Source organism: Salvelinus sp. IW2-2015, linkage group LG13, assembly GCF_002910315.2.
Source record: "Salvelinus sp. IW2-2015 linkage group LG13, ASM291031v2, whole genome shotgun sequence".
Lineage (NCBI taxonomy): Eukaryota > Metazoa > Chordata > Actinopteri > Salmoniformes > Salmonidae > Salvelinus > Salvelinus sp. IW2-2015.
In genome coordinates, this window is record NC_036853.1 from 30,142,906 (window position 1) to 30,165,825 (window position 22,920).

Consider the following 22,920-nt stretch of genomic DNA (forward strand, 5'->3'; position numbering starts at 1 on the left):
AATCTTTGGTTACACTATCAAAATTACATTTCCTGAACCAAGATGGCCTCCTGCCTGCTCAGGTGACCATCAGGTGACCTGTTACCTGACTCTATAAAGATGGCTGCCGAGCACACCAACTATTAGAGAACTCTCATCCAGTATGTTTCATGACAAAGTGAATGTTAACTGTGCTTTTGATATGATATATTCATATTGTTTAACCCATAATTCAAACTAATCTTTACCTCTGTTCATTAGCACTCTAGCTACATTGTCTATTGTCATGCTAACTACTAACTTTAGCATATGGTTTGCAAGTACCATTCAGGTCTGTATTGACCCAATGACCATTGACCACACGTTGTGTAGTCACATTATGCTAATGATCCTTATGCCACTAACGGACCATTATGTTTAGTAAAAAGGTGCAGTGCAATATTTTGTTTTACATGGTCAGCCATAGTAGTACAGCACCCCTGGAGCAAATGTGGGTTAAGTACCTTGCTCAAGGGCACATCAACAGATTTGGGCTGATGCTGTAACGGCTAAGCTATCTGTTTATGTACTAGCCTATTTAAGGCCATAGGGCACCTTTATAATGGGGTAACTGTAGCCTACTGCTGTGTTTTGCCTTTCTACTGTGTAAGCTTTAAGTTCATATTTCAGTTACCTTTATGTTGATTATGTTCCATTGTTTATCATGTAAACACGAATACTTGTCTCTGTCTATTACAGAAACCATACATAGTTCTCATTTATGTTTGCCCTCTGTGCTGGGATGTTTTTTGATGCTAAAATAAATGGTTGAATGTTCATTGGAGTCTTGTYCACCTCACTCTCTAACCGGAGCTGAATTTGCAGTTAACACCCAATCCACCCACCACAGTCTTTCAATCAACAGTAGGCTACGCGCCAACTCTCCTGTAACCTGGTCTTGTGTCTCTTGCAGTGTATTTATATTCTTGAGAGAGTCAAGCAGGCAGGTGTAGCCTAAAATACATTYGTTTTATTGAAACACTTCATGACAAAACTAAGCAAATCTTAAAGGGTATACAATAAGTGCAAATGTGTTTCAATATGTTATAAAAAGCTTTGTGTAWGTGTAGGCTGCATTTACTTTTATRGGCCTATGGCGGAACAGAGGCCTAGTTACATAAAATATAAGGTATTTGTTTGCACAATTAATGACAGCAAACATATTTGTCGYTTTGAAACTTATTTTGAAAAAAACCTTTGGTTATATTGTCAGAAGATTTGGTGCCTTCCTTAATTTCGGAAACRGTTGTTGCATCCGACTGTCCTTCATTTAGGCTTATCAAGACGACGAAGCCCACTGTATATATACCCTGATGTGAGAAGTTTTCCGGCTTCTCGGAAATAGGCTAGCCCTTTGTCCTTATTGTTCATTCTCATCAGAAATATTAGCCAATTTATTTGCCTTTTATCTCTYATGGAATCAGTTTAAATTGTTTGATTTGGTGTTGGATCAGATTCTCATCTCCGGACGGTTTGGAGCCATTACGCACTCTCCGTGACGCGCTCACATCACGCACGGTTTGACGTCTTGACAAAGGCTTTGGTGATGTTGGTGATGATGATAGTAAGATCCGCTGGCTGAAGGACGAAACGAGGAGATGCCGTTAAAGTTCAGGAGAAAATCCTTCCTGTCACACACGGGTGAGGAGTGGCTCTGGTAGCGAGGGATCCCCACTGGAGAAAAAGGAGATAACAGTGAATAACTCATGTTGACTAAATCCATCAAAAATAAATTGACTTTAAAAAAAAAAATTACCCAGTTAAGTCTGAGTTTCGTTTCAGAATATAGGAGAATGCCTTAATTCTTGTGGGTTTTTACAAATAGGAATTCTGTAGCTTAAATATTATTATTAATAGAAGCATTCATGCATTAAATTGACCTTCTATAAAAAAGTTATAGTATTCAGTGTATTGTGTATACACTGTAATGTAAGACTTTAAATTATATAGTAAATATGGTATTATCAACTAAAATACTCTGAAATGTTTTACTGCAGCATACTGTAAAATGGTGCATTGTGGGAATATTTTTGGGGCAGGGAAAGAATCACTGTACATGGTACTGTAATTCCACCCCTCAGAATACAGTACCATACCGTMTCTTTGGCACGCCAAAAACCTTTTGACCACTAGTGGGTGCATGGTATTGTTTTTGGCTCATGAACATTATTTGAGGCATGCCTTGTAAGAGGCTATATTTTTTTGCAACTGTGTGTGAGAATGCTGTACCAATTTAACTCCTGTGGTTATAGTGCCCCATCCGTTTGTATAGGAGGCAGCAAATCTTAAACATTAAATGGTTAGGTATTTTTGTTTTGCACTGTAGACTCTGACAGGTTGGAAGCCTTTRTTAAAGGTCCAATGCAGCCATTTTTATCTCAATATCAAATAATTTCTGGTAACAATCTTACTGTGATTGTTTTTTAAATTATAATGRGCAAAAAGACACAGTTTAGCAAAAAGCTATTTCTCAAGCAATAATTTTGCTAAGACTTTCTGGAAGTGGTTTGTGGGGAGGGGGAAAATGAAAAGTACCTGTTATTGGCAGAGGTTTGGCACTCTTTCTTATTGGTCTATTAACTAATTTGCCGCGTGGCCTCGGAAGGCCAAAAACTCTCTTCCAGCAGGCTTTTCAAAAAGCTCTTACACTAAAAGGACATCTTCCACAATTTCACAGTATTATTACAACCTCATAGCATGGAAATATGTATGCCTTAAACACAGGAAAATCACGTTTTTCTTTACTAAACTGGGCCTTTAAGGCCTCCAGAAGTACAAGTGACATATAACACCAAATATGAATTAATATACTGTAATGTGTAAACACTTTACCTAGCAGCCAACCTGCTTGCATCAATCCCTTGTAATTACAGTAAAATACTGTAATAACCCCCCCCCCTCAATGAATTTCATCCATTCATTCAGATTATGGAAGCATCAAATTTTTTACAGTATAATAGTACATTTTATGATATTGTACTGTCATTACACGGTACTTGCTTTGATGTTGTATTCATGTACAGTAATATAAAATGCAGAACTGTACTTTCCACCGCCTGTAAGCTATTGTCACATTCACTGTCACCCATTTACAGTGTAGGCAATTAGGCATATACCTTTTAACTATGTTTGAGTTGACACATCTTGCAATAATTTGTCCAGTAAACATTGAGAAGAGTCCCATTACACCACGTGCACAAATCACTTTCGGTGAATCTAGCGAATAGACCTCAACTTTTACGGCGGGGCTCGTTAATTAACTACGCCACGAAACATCCCTACATCTGCATTTAGATGCATTGTTTATACTGTAAACGATATATTCCTCACAGTAAAGTCGCTCATACTCAACAGTTCTATGGTCACTTTTCTATGTTGTATAATATATGTGAACTTTGTCAATTAATCTGTCTGTTTCGTCTATGTTCATTGTCTATTTCTAGAAACACCAAGCAAAATTCTGGGTATGTATAGACTACTTAGCGAATAATGTATTAATTGATGAAGAGGCAGAGATTGCTGTCCTTTTTAGTATAGGTAAAATAATAGAAATGCTTCCATTCTCCCCTCAGTATTCACATTCATGAGAATACCACTAACGTTTCATCCAAAATCAAGAAACTGCATGTGTTAAGCCTATTTCTTCTTTAAAATATTCACATTTAAACATGCAATGATTTTAATGTACAATAGATTATTTGGGATGTGTGCAAATTAGATGCACAGAGCGTAGGCCGACACAAAATAGCAGAGCAAATATATGCTATGGATGCAACAAAAATCGTACTTTGGAGCAGCAGTCTTTAATTCTGAAATTAGCCTAACGTAAAACACTCATGACTTGACTTCCGAATCCTTGCTTCTGTAATGTTTGTTGAGTTGGTGCACTTTGCATTAGTGATAGTTGTATTGTGTGTACACATATTTTTACATTTGTCATTTAGCAGATGTTTTTTTACAGAGCGATTTACAATTAGCGCATTCAGTCGTATCAAGTACTACATTTTCCTTAAATATTTAGCAGCAAAGTCAGTGCTAGTAGGTAAAGCATTTTTTAAATTGGATGGGAAGGGGGCACGTTGATAGTTATGTAAGGTGGGCTACTCTTCAAAGAGGTAGGGTTCCAGACGTTTTCGGAAGATGGGCAGGGACTCCGCTGTCCTGACTTTAGGGGGAAGCTTGTGCGAGTGCAAGATGCCTTCCCGTAGGRGTGGGAGGGCCACGATTATATTTAACTTASAGAAATGTTTAGTCTTACATTTTAAGTGTTTAGTCTTAAACCAGATMAAGTTAAATTAGTTAAAAGTGATTTGATAGGCCTATAATAACCAAACAACGTCATCGTTTCAGTGCTTTCTACACCAATTGGCCTCCATATCCTTCAGAGATTTATGAAAGATGATTTAGGTAACGGTGCTTATGTTTGATTGTCCGTTTCTCTTGGGGGCATAGACATGTTACACGGTTTATGCCCGAGAGCTGTAGTAGCAACATCACACGTGTTAAGTCATCATTATATGGCCTTATATAATTTTCTGACAAATAATTGAACCTGGAAAATTAGAACAGCGGTCCTTTGTCATAGATCCTTATATGCCAGGTCAGCAACACAGTCAGAGCGAGAAAGAGGGAGGARAGGGAAAGCGGAGCGAGCGAGCGTGAGCCTCATCAAGGTCATAAGGACTCCAGATGTGACGCATGCACGCGCAGTGTCGGCGTTTTCTCTCTAGGAGACTGCAGGCCTCTATCCTGAGGGTGCTGCCCTTGTGCCCCATTTTCAGAGACAACACACGGGCCGTGACTGACAATCGTTATGGGCCGTGTAGAGGCCCGTGAGCACAGATAAAGGCTTGTCTTCTAAATAGTTATGAGAAGTCATAAAGTTTGACAAGCCTCGGAGGTCTAGGCCTATTCGTTAGTTGAAATCATCTTCRGTGTGGTCCGACTCGCACAGCCTTTGTTTAGATAACCCCTGAGACCCCTCTGGCTTTAGAATAATTCCCCTCAGAAATCCCTTGGACTTTTGTTAAAAGCGTCGACATATTAGAATCATGTAAAACAAGGTTAACATGAACTAAATKACATGGATGTGAAGACAATCAACTGGCCTAAGGAGCGATAAGTAAAATTTACACAAAGGGGGCTACAGTTTCAATTATGGCCCATTGCACTAAGCTCCAGAGGTGGATCAGTCCAACCACCGCTTCCTTCAGTGCAGAGCAGGCGAGAGCAGGCTGCAGTGTACCTGGTGAAGGACATGCACACTCTTGACCATCCACTGAATGACCTGCTCCCTCCAAAAAGAGGTAACAGCACCACCAGGCTCCTGAGAAACAGCCACGAACTGTCCTGTATAAYAACCCGTACGAACCGCCTGCGAAACGCTCTAGCTCTTAAATGGTTCTACAAAAAAAATCTATTTTTTAAAATCACATTTTCATATTTCAATTTCCATCATGAAAAATKTCCTGTAAWGTTTCAAGTGTTCAGTATTTTATTTGTGTCACGTATTATGTGTTATGTATTTTCAATKAGTGTTTTTGCAATTATTAGTCATGTAAAACCTGCATTTCTTCAGTTTTATCTGTGAGCGTGAATAAATAAACTCAAACTCAGATTCCTTTCTAAACATTTATGTAAACGAGAACACAGCCGCCACATTACTCTTCCTAAGTCCTAGCCTATATATCAACAACATTTKAAACTATTTTGTTAATTTCTGTTCTTAGAAGCAGTGTTTGCCCTTATATTTCCCACCTCACCTTCAAGTGTCCTTCTAATTACACATGCATATTTGTAATGGAGWCCCTAAATAAAGAGCATTGTTTCACCTGGAGTGATTCAAAATGTTACCTTAGTTCCACGACAGAATATAGTTGCAAACGAATCATCTTTAAATCCAATCAAATGACTTTAACCCACAACATATGGAAGACATTTTGCCAGAACACAACTTGAAATTTGAAGGAAATGCATCCACGTCAACCAATCCTTTAAATTAGGCCTAAATGACCTGAGACCTATCCATCTCCAACATAGCTGTATAGATGTATTACGAATGTAAGTCATTCCATATTTAGGCTGCAACAAACACGAGACGACCGCTGGTCATTTTCTTTGCCAAAGCTTCGTTTAATCTGCGTATGTGTCACGTAGCCTAAGTAAGACTGATTTTCTCTATTGACAATTAGAAAGGCCAACTATAATTTTTAACATACAAATTTAGCAATTGTATAGAACATGTATTACGCATTCCGTAAAGTTGGAGTTTTAGCCTCAAGAAAACAGCCTGATCAAAGAGAACATTTGAGTTAGTAAATGATCAACCTGCAAACGTTTGTTTCCCGTGTGTGTAACAAATGCACTACTTTTACATGACACTTTTTACAGTACTTGCTACGCTTGACCAAGTGTATTTGGAATGGCAAGATGCGTACGCTAAAACTCCCTATGACGCATGACATTTCAAACGATTTATTAAGGCGTTATGACTTAACTTRCACAACGTTTATTGGCCTACCTGAGATATCGGCGGTGTCCCTGGCGTTCTGGTGGAGGTAGCTCTGCTCCAGGGAATAGGGGGACATKCCGGAATTTAGCCCAGAGGACGCCGAGCTGCTGGAGACCAGAGGCTGCTGCTTTATGTACGGGGAGCCGCCGGGAGACGCCCAGTGTCCGGCGCTACTGGCGTATGGAGAATGACCGTCCAACGCGCTGGCCATAGCCGGGGACGAGGGCACAGGGCTGCTGCTACTGTCCGGTCCACCGTAGTCCCCGTTGGACGTTACCGGACAGCTGGCCATATATGTGGACCCGGGGCTCGGGGACATGTGAGGTACGTGGTGGCCACCGCTCAGTCCGTCGTAGCCACCAGCCATGGAGTTGGTCATCATGTCCAAGTTGTAACTGTTGCTATGACACGCCAGAGACCCAGTGGGCGCCTGAAAATCAAAGTTCTGCGGTAAAATGGACGTACCGAAGCCTATCCCGTTCATCATHCGGTAAATGGGCTTCAGAGCTTGGCATTTTCTCCGGAAGCCCCTGGGTCTGCGGCGGAACGAGCCCTCTTCAAACATGAACTCGCTGGCCGGGTCGATGGTCCAATAGTGGCCTTTCCCCGGCCTGCCTAGCCCTTTGGGCAGCTTGATGAAGCACTCGTTCAGGGAGAGGTTGTGCCGGACGGAGTTCTTCCAGCCCTGGTATGATCCTCTGAAGAAGGGGAACCGGGCCTGGAGGAACTGATACACCTCACTGAGTGTCAACCTCTTGGTCGGTGAGCTCTGTATCGCCATGACGATGAGCGCAATGTAGGAGTAGGGAGGCTTCTCTGGTCGCCTCAGGCCGGAGCTCGCCTTCTTGCTTTTGGCCCCGGCCAAGGAGCTGTCCACCTCGGTCTGTGGGCTCATCATGGCGGGGTGCAGGACGCCGGAGGTCGGGCTGGACCTCAGGGGAGGCGGCGGGTCCAGCTGCTGCTGAGAGATCTCGGTCGTCATCTCTGCTCCGCTAACGCACAACAGTGGCGTAGATGAGCAGTGACCTTAAGGGAGAGGGGGAAGCGGAGAGCAAGATGTAGAGCAATAGATCTTTAAAAATAACTGATAGGATTCGAAAAAGTTGATCACAAGAAATGTCGCCTATTCTCAACGTCCTCTTCAAATCACACAAGCATTTGGTCTTCGGAATTCGACAAAAAGTGGTTGGAGAGGGAAAATCCTCGTTGGACTCTCCTATTTCGCAGAGAATGTGCAGCGAGTGCAGTGTCGGAATGTGGGAGAGACGGTGGGGTGCAGAGTATCCAATGAGGGCTCGGTATAACGCAGCGTTTTGCGGGGTTCAGTCCGACCTAGGCTCCGGTATGGTTCGTTGTCACCGTGGCGGTGAGTGCAGCTCTGTGGCGCAACGGGTGGGCATCGCCCTCCTTAATCCCTGGGGGAGGAAACACGAAGACTACTCGATGTAGTGTGCGCTGCCGCTCAGCCATACAAAATGCGACCACCTATCATTTCTTAAATCTCCCCCCTCCCCCCACCCAATCCCACTGAATCAGTGACGACTAGAGCCCCCCCCCCCCCCCTTCCTGTCCATTCGTTGCTGCAGAGTCATGCCCCTCGCTCTTCATTTCTCCATCCCTCTTCCCTCTTCCACACTCTCTCTCCTTCCCATGCTCTCACTCTGTCATATCAAATAGGCTACACGCAATTACGCCATCTATCAAACCTCCCAGACGTTCTAATCAACAGCGCCACACGGAACGTGCACAAGGTAAAAAAACAAAAACTCCTTCTTGCATGTTGTTACCAAACATTCAGATTGTTTGGTAACAACAGTCTCATGATACTGCATAGCAGAAACATTTTCTGTAATGATGAGTGTATAGCTGTGTATGCCAGGGGTATTCAACACTTACCCTACAAGGTCCGGAGCCTGTTGGTTTTCTATTCTACCTGATCATTAATTGCACCCACCTGGTGTGCCAGGTCTAATGGTAGGCCTACATTTTTTTGCTGGCATGCAACAAGATCATGTTAGATATGAGATCCAGTAGAGGTAGCGATACATCCCCTAGCTGACAAGGTAAAAATCTGTTGTTCTTTCCCTGAACAAGGTAGTGAACCCARGGCAGTTAACCTAGGCCGTCATTRTAAATAATAATTTGTTCTTAACTGACTTGCCTAGTTAAATAAAGATGAAATAAAAACAAATAAAAAATAAATATATATAAATTGAACTGTGCATAGAACAAACTGTGTAGGCTCATAGAAATCTCGTGAAATTAATCCCATCTCCTGTTTGCCTAGTTCTCTCGGACCCAATCGTGAGAGTCACTACGGAACCGACCCACATAGAAAACAAATTGTCGCGCTGAACCAGAGAGGGGAGAGGAAGAGCTGGTGCTCTTTCGCAGGAGTGCATGCGTGTGTAAGCGGGGGTTGTTCTGAGTAAATGACTTTGACATGAGTGGAAGCAGGCTTTTTCCATCAAGTCCAGCCCTGGATACCACACACAGCGCGCCAGTTTCAGTTTACCGCCCCAGGCTCGAGCTGGTCCCTGGCAGGGAGATTCCCCTGGGCCCCGCATTCATTAGAGCGAGAGAACCGAAATTAGGSTCACGGGCGTCGACAGCTTCCCCCCTTATGAAGACCGATCATAATACAGATTTGTCCAACATGATGCAATTATTTATAAAAAATATGATAAACAACCACGAGAGAAATATGAATTTGTAGATCACTTATCCATCCCATTGCGATATTCAGTGTTATTGAAACTAATGACACTATTTATTGCAGGCCTGCATCATGCGTTTAACAGGCTATTTATTTGTTTTTACTAGGCAAGTGAGTTAAGAATTCTTACTTACAATGACAGCCAACCAGGGAATAGTGCCCAACTGCCTTGTCCAGGGGCAGAACGCCAGATTTTTACCTTGTCAGCTCGGGGATTCGATCCAGCAATCTTTCGGTTACTGGCCCAACGCTCTAACTAGGCTACCTGCCGCCCCATTTATACTGTGATGACTTATCCTTCATTTCGATATCGTTGTCTGCGTTTGACAGGCTACACTTTGTCGTTTTCCATTTTTCAATGTCATGAAAAATAACACGTTTTTGCTTAATTTCTATAAAGACGAATATTAAATAATTTCCCGTACTTTTTCCCCCTTATTACTTTTATTTTATAGGCTTTGTTTTTGTAAATAGAATGTATAATATATAGGCTAGTTGTTTACGTTTATAATTAATATTTACAGTTTAGTAGGTATATAAGCTATACAGAAATATACAAATAGACCTACAATCTTTGTCCAAAAATGGCAATGGGTTTAAAATAATGTTATAACGTACGATTTAGATGATTCATCTTTATTTGGGCCGATAAATCACATCACAATATCTCCTTTGTTTGCTTCTTCTCCCTCATTTCATTTCTACCATATGGATTTGGTTAAGACTGAGCTTTATTTCGTATTGTGCCGCTGAATCGAAACGATGAGAAGGAAAGAGTGAACAACTGTAAACAGTAGACTAGGCCTAATTACAACCTTCGATCAGAATAGAAGAATCTTGCAGCTGGGCCTAATAGAGTTCATTTCTGCATTTACGATATGAACGTCTTAACTTTGGATAGTTGAGATCTATAAAATAGACAGAAAATAGTATAATAATCTAATCGGCTCCTAATCTCTTTGTGCATGTGCGTTTTAACATTAGGATACCCCCTGTCCTTTGACACCAACAAAAACCTTTGCATTAGACAAAAAATTATTTGCGGATATAAACTAGGTTTCCATACTATTGGCGAGAGATTTTCATGCGAATATCCTAAAATCCACATAAAAAATATGCGCATTTTTCCACTACAGATGTTTCCATTAAATTGGCTTGTTGCAGATGAAAGGATGTGCGTGATGACGTAGTGCACATAAAAATACATTTTGCGGTTAAATTCCCATGTACCGAATAAAAAATACAAGTTTAATCTGTTTCCATCGCATTTTCAACTCTACTGATTGTTTTTGTCACAAAACATGTTGCGTTTTATAGCGAATGTACTTACTCTGGTATTGACACGTGCCAATAGAGCGCAGATTGTAGCTGGAGGGTACTATAACCTACAACATGAGATTGTTATGGACAAAAGCGCCATTTTGGGGGGTGTCAAACGGCAGTCAAGCATGTCACGTCACTRGAATAAGAACCTCGATATTTATTGGAAAGCAGCATCATGCTCATCACCGTGCACTTTCACCACCCTGTGAAGTTCGTCATTTATTTCATCTGTGRTCTAATAAACTGCATGGTAAGCGAGGTCCACACAACCCATTTCGTGACTTCGATATCATGGATATTATATCAATATTAGGGGCATAAAGTCGTTTCCACCGCCATTTCTCACGTCATTAATTTTACGGACACAAAAATAACCCACAATGTCAAACAAATGGTCTCTCAGCATTGATAAAATTACATCGAAACTTCCTGTTTCCATCACACCTGTCATTTTTGTTTTATTACGATATGACTTTACTTGCATAAAAACTGTGGATGGGAACTTAGAAAAAAGGTTCCTTATATAGCCTATGCTATGGAACMACAAAAAGTGATACATTCTAAATCTATGCTGGTATTCTTTTGGCCATTATTTGTTTATTTGTATATTWAAATATSACTATTTAATAGTAAGTAGCCATAATTCATAGATGGCACCATGCAGGGTTCTATATGGAACCATGTTGGTTCATGAAGAACCTCTAGGGTTCTGATCAAATAACYCTMTAAAAGCCTATGCTATGCTAACCCCTTTTATAGGGTTATTTGATCAGAACCCTAGAGGTTCTTCATGAACCAACATGGTTCCATATAGAACACTGCATGGTGCCATCTATGAATTAWGGCTACTTACTATTAAATAGTCATATTTTAATATACAAATAAACAAATAATGGCCAAAAGAATACCAGCATAGTTTTAGAATTTAYTGTCATTATATGCAAACATAATTTGGAAATATAAACTGGTKGAAGGCATCTCTTTGTTTGAATGATGGTCCATGTCACCTCTGTCTGACTTCTTTATAATACAATAAACTTTGTCCATTTAGTTACGATGAACAACAAAAATGTATCTTCTGCTCTGTTCTCAACTCCCCCAAAAAGCAGACACATACAGTTGAGACCAGTACAGGTTCAAGCTGTATGCAGCGCCCCTGGATATAAAGCATCTTGTGGGATTAAGGACCTTTCTCAAGGACCAAACAGTAGGGGAACTTTTTGAGGATGTGAATCCAGCAGCCCTGCAGTTGTCAGATCAATTCCGCCTGTTTTCTTTTTCCAGCGCCAGACCCAGGATTCGAACCAGCCACAACTCCTTAGCCGCTGGCCTACCAACCTACTTGACCGGTTCCAGAGAAGAACGAAAAAAGGAGGAAAAACATGTATTAATCTACAGAAATAAACATGAGTTAATCTGCCAAAATGAAGCCAAAATGCTATGCAGACATGATTATTATGTAGAATAACAACTTATATGCAGTTGTCAGCAGCAGCTGAAAGAGGGATCTTCTGCCTCTGATTGTTCTTGGTTACCGCAAGACTGAGAAAAACATAGATAGTGTTAAAAGTAATGTCATGATTAACTAGGCTATTGAACCAACACTTATTATGCATAATTTATCATAAAAAATGTATACRTGCCTCTGTCAGCAACAGTGGCTTCATGAAATATAGGCTAGGCCCATCAATTGACTCCACACTGAAATAAAATAAACAATTAGCTAATTGCCATAGTCAGGCTGGATCTGTAGCTCTATTTGGCATATCCCATAATAAAAAAATAAAATGTATTTGAAAGTAACTTGTAAAGTTATTAATTAAATTAACCTAGCTTTTTCGGTTTAGCTAGCTATAGCTAGCTTACAAACGTGCTCAAATTTGAACATTTAAACYTGATATATTTAGCCTATAGTCTCATATGACGTTGACTTCATATGTTTGAATTAAATAWTTAACTTTTGCTTACATTGAAWAATAATGTGCTTATTGGTAGGCTACTTGCAAATTGGTTSAACCACCATCCTMTTGTATCATCATGCTGGGATGGATTGGCAGTTGGTTTTTGAATTGGAATTTTGAGGTCACCAAAATATTCAATATAGAACCCTTTTTACATTTTTGTTTTTATCTAAAGGCCTTTTCCATTTGCACTTAAAATTAGGGCCAAATTCTAGCTAGCTCGAATGGAGTTCTCATTCGAGCTGGGTTGAGGGAAACCAAGGCAAGCACAGCCCAGTTTCACAACTAGTGCCAGCTCAATTAGAATTCGCCCYGGTGACAGCGTTACTATGCAACCACCTGCTGATCACAGCTGGATGCTAACACCACGTTTAGCTAGCTTGTCTGGGCTTTTTCCTGTTAGCTAGCATATGGAAAAGCAATACGGCTATAGTTGGACATGACACAAATTATCACCACAGCTGGATCCTTAATTTATTTTTGCACAACACACATTTTTATGAGAACAGTCAGCCCTCGAATGCTAAGGAGCTACCTGATGTTAAATCAAAKCAAACTTTATTTGTCACATGCGCCGAATACAAGTGTAGACTTTACCGCGAAATGCTTACTTAYAAGTCCTCCAGTGCAGTTCAAGAAGAGTTAAGAAAATATTTACCAAATAGCCTAAAATAAAAAGTAATGATATAAAGTAACACAATAAGAATCACTTTTTTTTGTTTTGAGCAAGATGGCGCTGACAGAGATGGTCGCCTCGCTTCAGGTCCTTAGGAAACGCTGCAGTTATTTGTATTTTTATGTATTATTTTATGTATTATTTCTTTACAAGCATTTCACTACACTGGCATTACCATCTTCTAACCATGTGTATGTGACCAATAAAATGTGATTTGATTTGACAATAACGAGGCTGTATACAGGAGGCACTGGTACCGAGTCAGTGTGCGGGGGTACAGGCTAGTTGAGGTAATCTGTACATGTAGGTGGGGGCGAACTGACTATGCCTAGATAACAAACAGCGAGTAGCAGCAGTGTACAAAAGGTGGGGATCAATGTAAATTGTCTGGTGGCGATTTTATAAATTGTACAGTAGTCTAATGGCTTGGGGGTAGAAGCTGTTGAGGAGCCTTTTGGTCCTAGACTTGGCTCTCCGGTACCGCTTGCCATTCAGTAGCAGAGAAAACAGTCTAACAGTCAGTGATCAGGTGACTGGAATCTCTGACAATTTTATGGGCTTTCCTCTGACACCGCCTATTATATAGGTCCTGGATGGCAGGAAGCTTGGCCACAGTGATGTACTGGGCCGTTCACACTACCCTATATAGCGCCTAACGGTCAGATGCCGAGCAGTTGCCAAACCAAGACAGTGATGCAACCAGTCAGGATGCTCTCGGTGCAGCTGTAGAACCTTTTCAGGATCTGGGGACCCATGCCAAATCTTTTCAGTCTCCTGAGGGGGAAAATGTTTTGTTGTGCCCTCTTCACGACCTTCTTGGTATGTTTGGACCATGATAGTTCGTTGGTGATGTGGACACCGAGGAACTTGAAACTCTCGACCCGCTCCACGAGTCGACCAGCCTTTTCCTGTGGTCCACGATCAGCTCCTTTGTCTTGCTCACATTGAGGGAGAGGTTGTTGTTCTGGCACCACACTGCCAGTTCTCTGACCTCCTCCCTATAGGCTGTCACATTGATGTCGGTGATCAGGCCTACCACTGTTGTGTCGTCAGCAAACTTAATGATGGTGTTGGAGTCGTGTTTGGCTACACAGTCGTGGGTGAACAGGGAATACAGGAGGGGACTAAATACACACCMCTGAGGGGCCCCAGTGTTGAGGATCAGTGTGGCAGACATGTTGTTGCCTACCCTTACCACCTGGGGGCGGCCCGTCAGGATGTCCAGGATCCAGTTGCAGAGGGAGGTGTTTAGTCCCAGAGTCCTTAGCTTAGTGATGCGCTTTGTGGGCAGTATGGTGTTGAACGCTGAGCTGTAGTCAGTAATCAGCATTCTCACATAGGTGTTCCTTTTGTCCAGGTGAGAAAGGGCAGTGTGGAGTGCGATTGAGATTGCGTCATCTGTGGATCTGTTGGGGCGGTATGYAAATTGGAGTGGGTCTAGGGWGTCCAGGAGGATCCTGTTGATGTGAGCCATGACCAGCCTTTCAAATCACTTCATGGCTACCGATGTGAGTGCCACGGGGTGGTAATCATTTAGTCAGGTTACCGTTGCTTCCTTGGGCACAGGGACTATGGTGGTCTGCTTGAAACATGTAGGTATTACAGCCTCGGTCAGGGAGAGGTTGAAGAGAGGTTGAACATGTCAGTGAAGACACTTGACAGTTGGTCCGCGCATGCTTTGAGAGTTGAAACTAGCTAGCTAACGTGAGCTAGCAGGAATTTTAGCTGGCCAAGTCGTATTGAAAGCTAGCTAGCTACATATCTAACCTGACGTTGGGTTTGCTTGCTTAGCTAGCTAATAGCCAATGCCATGCTAAGCAAGGTAGGAATTAAGCTAGCTAGCCTGTTATGCTAGTGACAACRCTTACCATTTAGCTAGCTAGCTAACTTTAGCAAGCTAAATACATGGCTCTGAGTCTGGCTGGCACTTGCAGTAGTATGGGGTAACATTAGTGAATTCAATTCTTCAACATCTTGCTAGCCAACATTTGCTAAGCCAACTGCACAGTCACATATTGGCTACCTAGCGACATTATGTAACTTCTCATTTCTGGAGGCAGTGTTAACGCAATTCGAGCTAGCCCACCAAGGCCAGCCCAACCAAATTACCAATGGAAACTGGGCTTAAGAGTGTAGGCTAGGGTTCCCCAACTGGCGGGCTGTATTTGGCCAGCAGATGGTTTTATTTGGCCCCCCAAGTTTTCTGAGCAAATAAATAAATAAATAAACATTTTGGGGTGGAGTTTTCATTGTTGGACATAAGACTGTAAAAGACATGGAAATCAGCTCCAATTGAATTTAAGAAATCTGTTCCCAAGTATTCCCATGCATAATAGAGACACGTGATCGTATGCAAATGTTGGCAAGGTTTGAAATGATTATGTTTAAGTTTGGGCTATATCTGTTTGGGCTTCTTGCAGTCAATTTGCAGTCTGCAAATTATTCATACTTCTATCCCGGCCCCCCAACCATCCGCTCATGAAAAAATTGGCCTACAGCTGAATCTATTTGATGATCCCTGGTGTAGGCTATGCGTTTATTAAACACATGATTTCYTCTTGCTTCTAGTTAGCAAACACTGCAGTTAGCTATAATACATTTCCATGAAGAACAACCAAGACTACACAAACCACAGCCGAGAAAACAAATTGTTTTGTTAAACAGTAAGCTAGTTATGAACCCCAAACGTACATGTAAACATAAACTTAGTTGTGCATGCTAGCTAGCATTAGACTCGACTGACAGCATTGTTGTTTCAAACATTTGTAGTATAAATTCCACCCCCCCGGCATAAACTTTCTCTTGCTGTCTTGTCATTCATAGAATCCAAATTTGTGCTGACTGATCAACAGTGTCAAGTTACTTTTCAGTTTGTTCACAGAAAATCAGAAGTCRCCAAGCAAAAGTAAAAAGTCAGGGGGCTGCACATGGTATACCAGAGTGAAACAACATCACTCAGAATCACTGCTTGCCCGACATTCCGTATGCCAGCCTGGTCTCATAGACTAGATGTAACATCGTAAACGTAAAGCCGGGACACTGAATTGATGATATATTACGATTGGTATGGTTACACGACGGGTTACTTAAAACCCTTTCCTGTAGTCAAATGACCAAATAGCCCTCTAGTGGCCTCATGAGTGGAATGTTATGAATATTTTTCATAATTTCATAATTAATAAACATTATTTCCAAACACCGGCCGAAATTCCGGTGTTTCTATTTCAAACGGTTTTGTTATATTTCAGTCTTCTGTGATGTATATAAAGTGTAATATTGGGATTCCAAATCAAAATATAATACATTTCAACCCTATCTGACATGGTACAGGTGTTATATTGTTTTTTTTAAGACCATAACCATGTGTGTTAGGTGTATACGTTTGTTTCAAAGTAGATAGGCATTTTGCAATGAATCATACAGTATAATGGTTTAAAAAGCGGGATTTTGATAATATCATTATATCCACACACTCTAAATCACTTTGGCACAGTAGGCATCAAGTTACTTTCCAATAATGTTGTATAAAACATTATACCTTTCAATCATTTTTACAGAACACAAATGCTTTCAATTACCCACTTATAGATAGGCATGACCAATTTAGGCATCTTTATTAACAATGCGATATTCTGCTTGAAATAACACGTAGGTTAATGAATTAATCCAAATAAAAATGTKAATATTTATTAGTCTAGTGGTTAAGTATTTGGGCATATATTAAGTGAATCAGGCCTCGTGAAATCATTGTCAAATGTGCAACAGGTACTGTTGCATATAGGTATACATYATGTATGAGTCATGTAGAAATATCAAAACATACTTTCAACTCCAAAGCAATTGCCTGTCTATGGTGCAGGAACCACTGACTCGTAGCCTTTTTCTATAATCAAGACACCTGCTGGAAACTCTTAACTGGTTAGGACAGCTTATGAGGTGTCCTAAATATACCCGTAGGAGTAAAATGTTTATTATGCTCAGAACTTATTACCAATTGTCTACTGAGACATATTGTGGATACTGGCCCACCTCGCAGACTATCAAAGGAAGATGTTATTGCCCTAATCCGCGAGATGCATGCCATCCCTATGGTACTGCCCAGGGACACAGTGCTTTATGGCAGAGTGGCAGATTGTGGAAATGCAAACACCAGCTGGTTGACAGTGCGCCGGGCCATCTCTATGCGCTTTGTTGATGTCCTCCTCCCACTGGAACATACAACTACCCCACTGTGTGATGTCAGAGTAGACAACATTTGGATGACTACCTCCAGATCAGACAGCATCTGACGCACCAGGTGCTGTCCCTTTTGTGTGTCCCAAGTCGTTTCCACCGAGGTGGATGTCTATGATATATTCACGGTCACACCTTGGCTTGACGAGAGAGAATATTCCAGAACTCTTCCATTGAGAACAACTCATCCATATTTCGCGTTCCTGTGGTCATCCAGCCAGCTACATTGTGAAATGACATAGTATTTGCTTCAGTCTTTGTTTCCTTTCTCTCGCCAATTTGCTTTGAGCAATGATCAGTAGGTGTATGAGCTGGGATCTTATCAATAAATAAAATGCACAACATTGTGACGGTTCACAAGGAGAGCATGTGTTAAACGGTATTACAAACTCGGTGGTTCGAGCCCTGAATGCTGATTGGCGGACAGCCGTGGTATACCACGCATATGACGAAACATTTATTTTTACTGCTCTAATTATTTTMTCGTAGAGCCTATACTTTGATCTCTCATAATCTATTTTAATAAGTGCCTACATCTTTTCAGAGCCTTTTTTTATTATATATTATTTTACTTAAAATAAAGCTATTTCCAACGTACTATAACTGTAATGTGCGTCGTTATTTCCTCTTTCAGGCGCCCAAATGCACACTTCCTGTTCAGATCAGCCCTTTGTGCTGAGAGCACCGGGTTCTTTCTCTGTTTGGACTCCCTAACATTGTGCCACACACACACCGGACGAGAACTACAGCATATTCAGTCTCTATTGTCCTCAGACTCAGACATGTATTTGGTGTATTATGATACGCCATCTGTTAGCTAGTTTTTGTTCCACAACCCAGAGAGATAGTCTTAGCCCATAGAATGAAAACATAACCGTACACTGACAGGGAGGTTTGGCCGTCAGTGCTGGTGCTCTTCGCAGCGTACAGGTGTGCTGTTCCGGTGTTTCACCTGCAGGTTGCAGCATTGTTCCTGGAAACGGTCTCAAACCTGTCACCTGGACCATGCCGACTGCGTTTTTCTGGTTGCGTTTACACAGCCAGCCCAATTATACCTTATTTCTAATCAGATCAGCGCGGGAAAATATCTGATCCGAAAATATCTGGTATGATTGGTCAAAAGACCAGTTAGTGGGTAAAATATCCGAATTGGGCTGCCTGTGTAAACGCATCTTCTGAGGCATCAGGATCGTACAAGTGTCACCTGTAACGTGATTTTTGTTAGCCTACCATAGGCCTATGCATCAATGTGCATGATTGAGGAGGACGGACAGGTAGCCTAATATTTTATGAGTCAAAATATGTGTCCACTTGCATTGTAGGCCTATTTGTAGAAACATGTAAGGCCTAAACAAGAATGTTCTCCGTTATTTTTGATTTCCTTTGCATTGATTGCCATTGCCTTCAACGCTGAAGAAGGGTTCATACCCGAAACTCATACCAATAAAAATATGTATTTTTTTATTTTTTTTACCGGAGTGCTCTCCTATTTCTGTTTAATTTATCATTGGCCCACAATACAATAATGTACTTATCTTTCTCCATTTATAGCCTACTCCTTTGCACTGTTTGTCTAGATACAGCACTTCGTAGCGATAGTCTACCATTTTCCAATAACATTAGTAGTAAACATTGTTAGGGGAACGCGAAGTTTAAACATAACTTCGAGGTTCTGCTTCAGGACGGTGGGGAGCTCGAGACATTGCCTATGGACTGCACGGACCTATGGATACCCCCTAAGCTAATATCACAAGTGTATTGTGATAATTTATGCACTTGAAGTAGCCTACATTGCTTATCAATATTTTACAGATTACATAACTAACTTGTAATGTATTATGAAACATTGAAAAAAACGGTTTTGGTCTAAGTTAACAGTATATCGTTTAGAATATGCAGGTCGGTGTCTTGGTTGTTGTTGTAATTCATCCCACATACATTTTATATTCATGTGTCATTTTTTATATTCATTCGTGTGTCATGTTTAAAAATCAAATACAAAATCCTGAACATACAGCATGGTAAAAAGGGTCGAATATATTGTTTGATCCAACTATTAAAGTGTTTATGATGAAAAAACAAACATAAAATGCACGAATGTATTGTTTACTATAATACACATTTATTCCAGTATGACACAGACATTTTGAATTGCGTGACTGAAACAAGAATGCTTGTGTAGCCTACAAGGTTTATGTACAGAGTAAAGTCAAATAAATGTCAAATAGGAACACTCTACATTTGATTGTACATTGTTTATAGTTGACCCGACCCCGGGCACGTTACCCATGTGAACGTCACAGAACAGAGAATGTTGAATGAGTAGGGTACGCCATATTTTGATTGACATGCTCTGTTACAATTTACCCTAAACCATAGGAGATGGAGCAACGTTTCCCCAAGTCTGAGATTCCATCCTCGAATTGGAGGACAAATATGAAGAATGTTTTAGTTTGTTTTAAYTAACTTAGAGCTTGAGGAGACGTGTATATTTTAACTGTACTTAATATATATAATATATTATAACTACACATGATCTGCTATTGTGAAGCGAAATGTCCGTATAACGCAAACCCCATCCTCACTTGGAACGTCCTTCCCAGACGTGTGTTGTTGTTAATGTTAATTATCCTTCTTGATTTATTTGACATAATTCAGCACTCCCCATTCCTGGGACGGATCTCACAAGCCTTAAATATTTAGAAATAGCTTAACCGACCTGTAATTTGTGCCTAACAATCCCGCATTCTTCTTTAGCCGTGCCGTGCAGGCAGAGGAAGACAGAGTATATGTATACCCCTTTCTTCATAATTTGTGCCTTACACTGTAGCTTCCTAGCTGTGCCATGCTATGCAGAGTAGGCAAAGGGGTGGAATATAAGTCTGAAATGAATGTATAACCGTCATTCCTCTGGAAGTTAAGTGGTTTAAGTGGGATGAGAAGGATGCCAAAACAGCGCGAGAGTTGCAGGCGCTATATGCCCTTATTTCCTGGCAGATATGGGATTTTCCCATTCGTTCCTTATGCACATGCAAAMCTTTACCCACCCCCTGTTTCCAAACACACTTTAAGTATACTTAATGGAAAAAAATATATATTGCCTTTTTATTGCCCTTGTCTTGGCTTTAACCAAAGGAAAATAAAGAATACATACTTGTGGTTTGCTTTGATAATTCTTTCCAAAATATATTTTTATTTTCGCTCAGAAAAATATCGTGCATGAATGAATCAATGTTTAGGAAAACAGACTGTATTTCCTTTCTGTGCAGTAGTCAACAATCGAACAAATATTTTCAACGAATATTTTGCACCAAGTCTTACAAAACTAGGCTACAACACAAATATTTATATATTTTCATATTTGGCACATGGTAGCCGTCGTTTACAGTAGAAATGACCTTACACACACACGCACACGCACACGCACACACACACACACACACACACACACACACACACACACACACACGCACACACAGGGGAATGTCATGTCATTAGATTGCAACTAATTTGCTCGGTCCTAGGAATAACCAGACAGAAATAAAGTCACTTGACAACAAGAAAATATTACGTTTTTCATTCTTGCTAAACGACTTATCATTGGAAACTGTTCAAAGCCCTGAATTCTTTTTTAAAACTAGAAAAACGTAGAGCGTATAGGAAAGTGCACATGGCAAATCTAAGATACATCATTACAGTATTGTCCCTTATGTTGACTTTAGGAGAGCAATGAGTCTATCTGGAAAGGATGACAGCTGCCACCTTGCGCTGTGTGCATCTTCACCCGGGAGAAAGCAGCATCGGAGTTTGGCATGTAGCCCTGTGACGTCATGTGGACAGCTGTGATTGGGTCCCTGCTGTGCTCGGCTTGCTCCCCGAAGCTGCACCTGAATGCGTGCAACATGCGCGACGCGCCTGAGCTGGCCTGGTGGTACAACTGCTGTGCATGTGCGTGCGCCATAGCAGGGGATACCGGTGGGTAGCCCAGTGTGTGGGGCAGCATGTGGTGGGCACCGGCGGGCCAGTAGCTCCGGTGGGCACCGGGGTTGGTATATGCACTGTCTGCATCAGTGTGGTCTCTATCCTCCCTCCTTATGAAGGGCTTACTGAGGATGCTATCGATGGAGAAGGAGCTGGAAGAGCTGGAGAACTTAGCTCCCATAACCCTCTCCTCCCGGGAGGGCGCAGATGGAGTGCTCGAGAAGCGAGTCTCCTCGTCTGGGGTCTTGGTGTCCTTATTGGAACCGACGCTGGATCGGCACTTACTGATGCGCTTCCTCCTGCGCCGGAACACCCCGTCGGCGAAGGTATACTCGCTGTTCGGGTTCAGCATCCAGTAATTGTCCTTGCCCCAGGGCCTGGACGGGTCCCGGAGCACCTTGAGGAAACAGTCATTCAGCGACAGGTTGTGGCGCACCGAGTTCCGCCAGCCAGTGTAGCTGCCACGGAAGAACAGGAATTTATTCATCAGGTAGTTGTTGATCTCGGCTAGAGTCAACTTGCCGCTGCCGGAGTCCCGGATGGCCATAGCAATGAGTGCTATGTAGGAGTAGGGTGGCTTGGGTCTGCGGGTGTAGGGCTTCCCCTTGCCATCGGCGCTGCTCGGGGTGGCAGGTGTTGGACTGTTGGCCACGCAGTCCCCGTCTGAGCCCAGCTCATCCCCGGATAGGGGAGAGGGGACAGTTCCCTCTGCATCACTGTGACTGCACACCTCCATGGGAACGAAGTGGGTTGCGGAAAACACTTCAAGTTTCATGTTTAAATCTTTATTTTGTATCTTCCTCCTCTCACCTGTCAGTGGACTTGTTAGAGTTCCTTGCAGTGCAGTTCTCCTCGTCTGAAAGTGAAACAAATATATTGTCTGTGGTGGTTCTTCAGAGAGGCGCAGGTGTAGCCGGTGAATCTGTTTCAGTAGTGGGGTCAGTGCACGTGTCTTTGAAAGCAGAGGTCGCTTTCGGTACAGGAGCTCGGTTGTACAGAGGAACTCGAGGCACCCAAACTAATGAGCAGTAGAGAGTAGACTTGTCTCAGGAGACGCGCCCTGTTATAATATAAGTCCTCCGCGAGGGACTGCCCACAAGGGGCGTGGTCTATCATCTCGAGCTCAGACTAATCTCAAATCCATTGAAATGATTGTGGGACTTATGATTGCACGCTACTTCTATACATTAAAAGTATAGCAAGCTTAAATTATGAGGAAGAGATAAGAGCTGTGTTTTAAAAATAATATATTTTGGAGCGCTTCAACAGCGCTCTCTCTCTCTCTCTCTCTCTCTCTCTCTCTCTCTCTTTCGCTCTCTCAAACACACACACACACACACGCACACCTGCAGGATTGTGTGCCAGAAAATAGTTTTTCGGGAGGTGGCGTGCGTTTGCCAGACAGACACACACAGATGTGTTTACGTTTGTAATGTTTGTTTGTAGAGAATTTCACATCATGGTACATGTATTTACAAGTCTATTTCAATGATACATGTAT

At 41.8% G+C, this 22,920-nt stretch overlaps 2 protein-coding genes across 2 annotated transcripts; both read right to left on the reverse strand.

The window, feature by feature from the left end:
- Positions 1 to 968: 968 nt before the first annotated feature.
- On the reverse strand, positions 969 to 8,014 carry LOC111971176 (forkhead box protein F2). Its single transcript, XM_023997966.1, has 2 exons — positions 6,539 to 8,014; positions 969 to 1,692 (listed from the first exon to the last, which is right to left on the reverse strand). The coding sequence occupies exons 1-2, from the start codon at positions 7,509 to 7,511 to the stop codon at positions 1,523 to 1,525; spliced, it is 1,143 nt and encodes a 380-aa protein (XP_023853734.1). The 5' UTR covers positions 7,512 to 8,014; the 3' UTR covers positions 969 to 1,522.
- Positions 8,015 to 19,538: 11,524 nt separating this feature from the next.
- Positions 19,539 to 22,449, reverse strand: LOC111971441 (forkhead box protein Q1-like). The gene has a single exon (XM_023998217.2). The coding sequence runs from the start codon at positions 22,192 to 22,194 to the stop codon at positions 21,157 to 21,159; it is 1,038 nt and encodes a 345-aa protein (XP_023853985.1). The 5' UTR covers positions 22,195 to 22,449; the 3' UTR covers positions 19,539 to 21,156.
- Between the last annotated feature and the right edge of the window lie 471 nt (positions 22,450 to 22,920).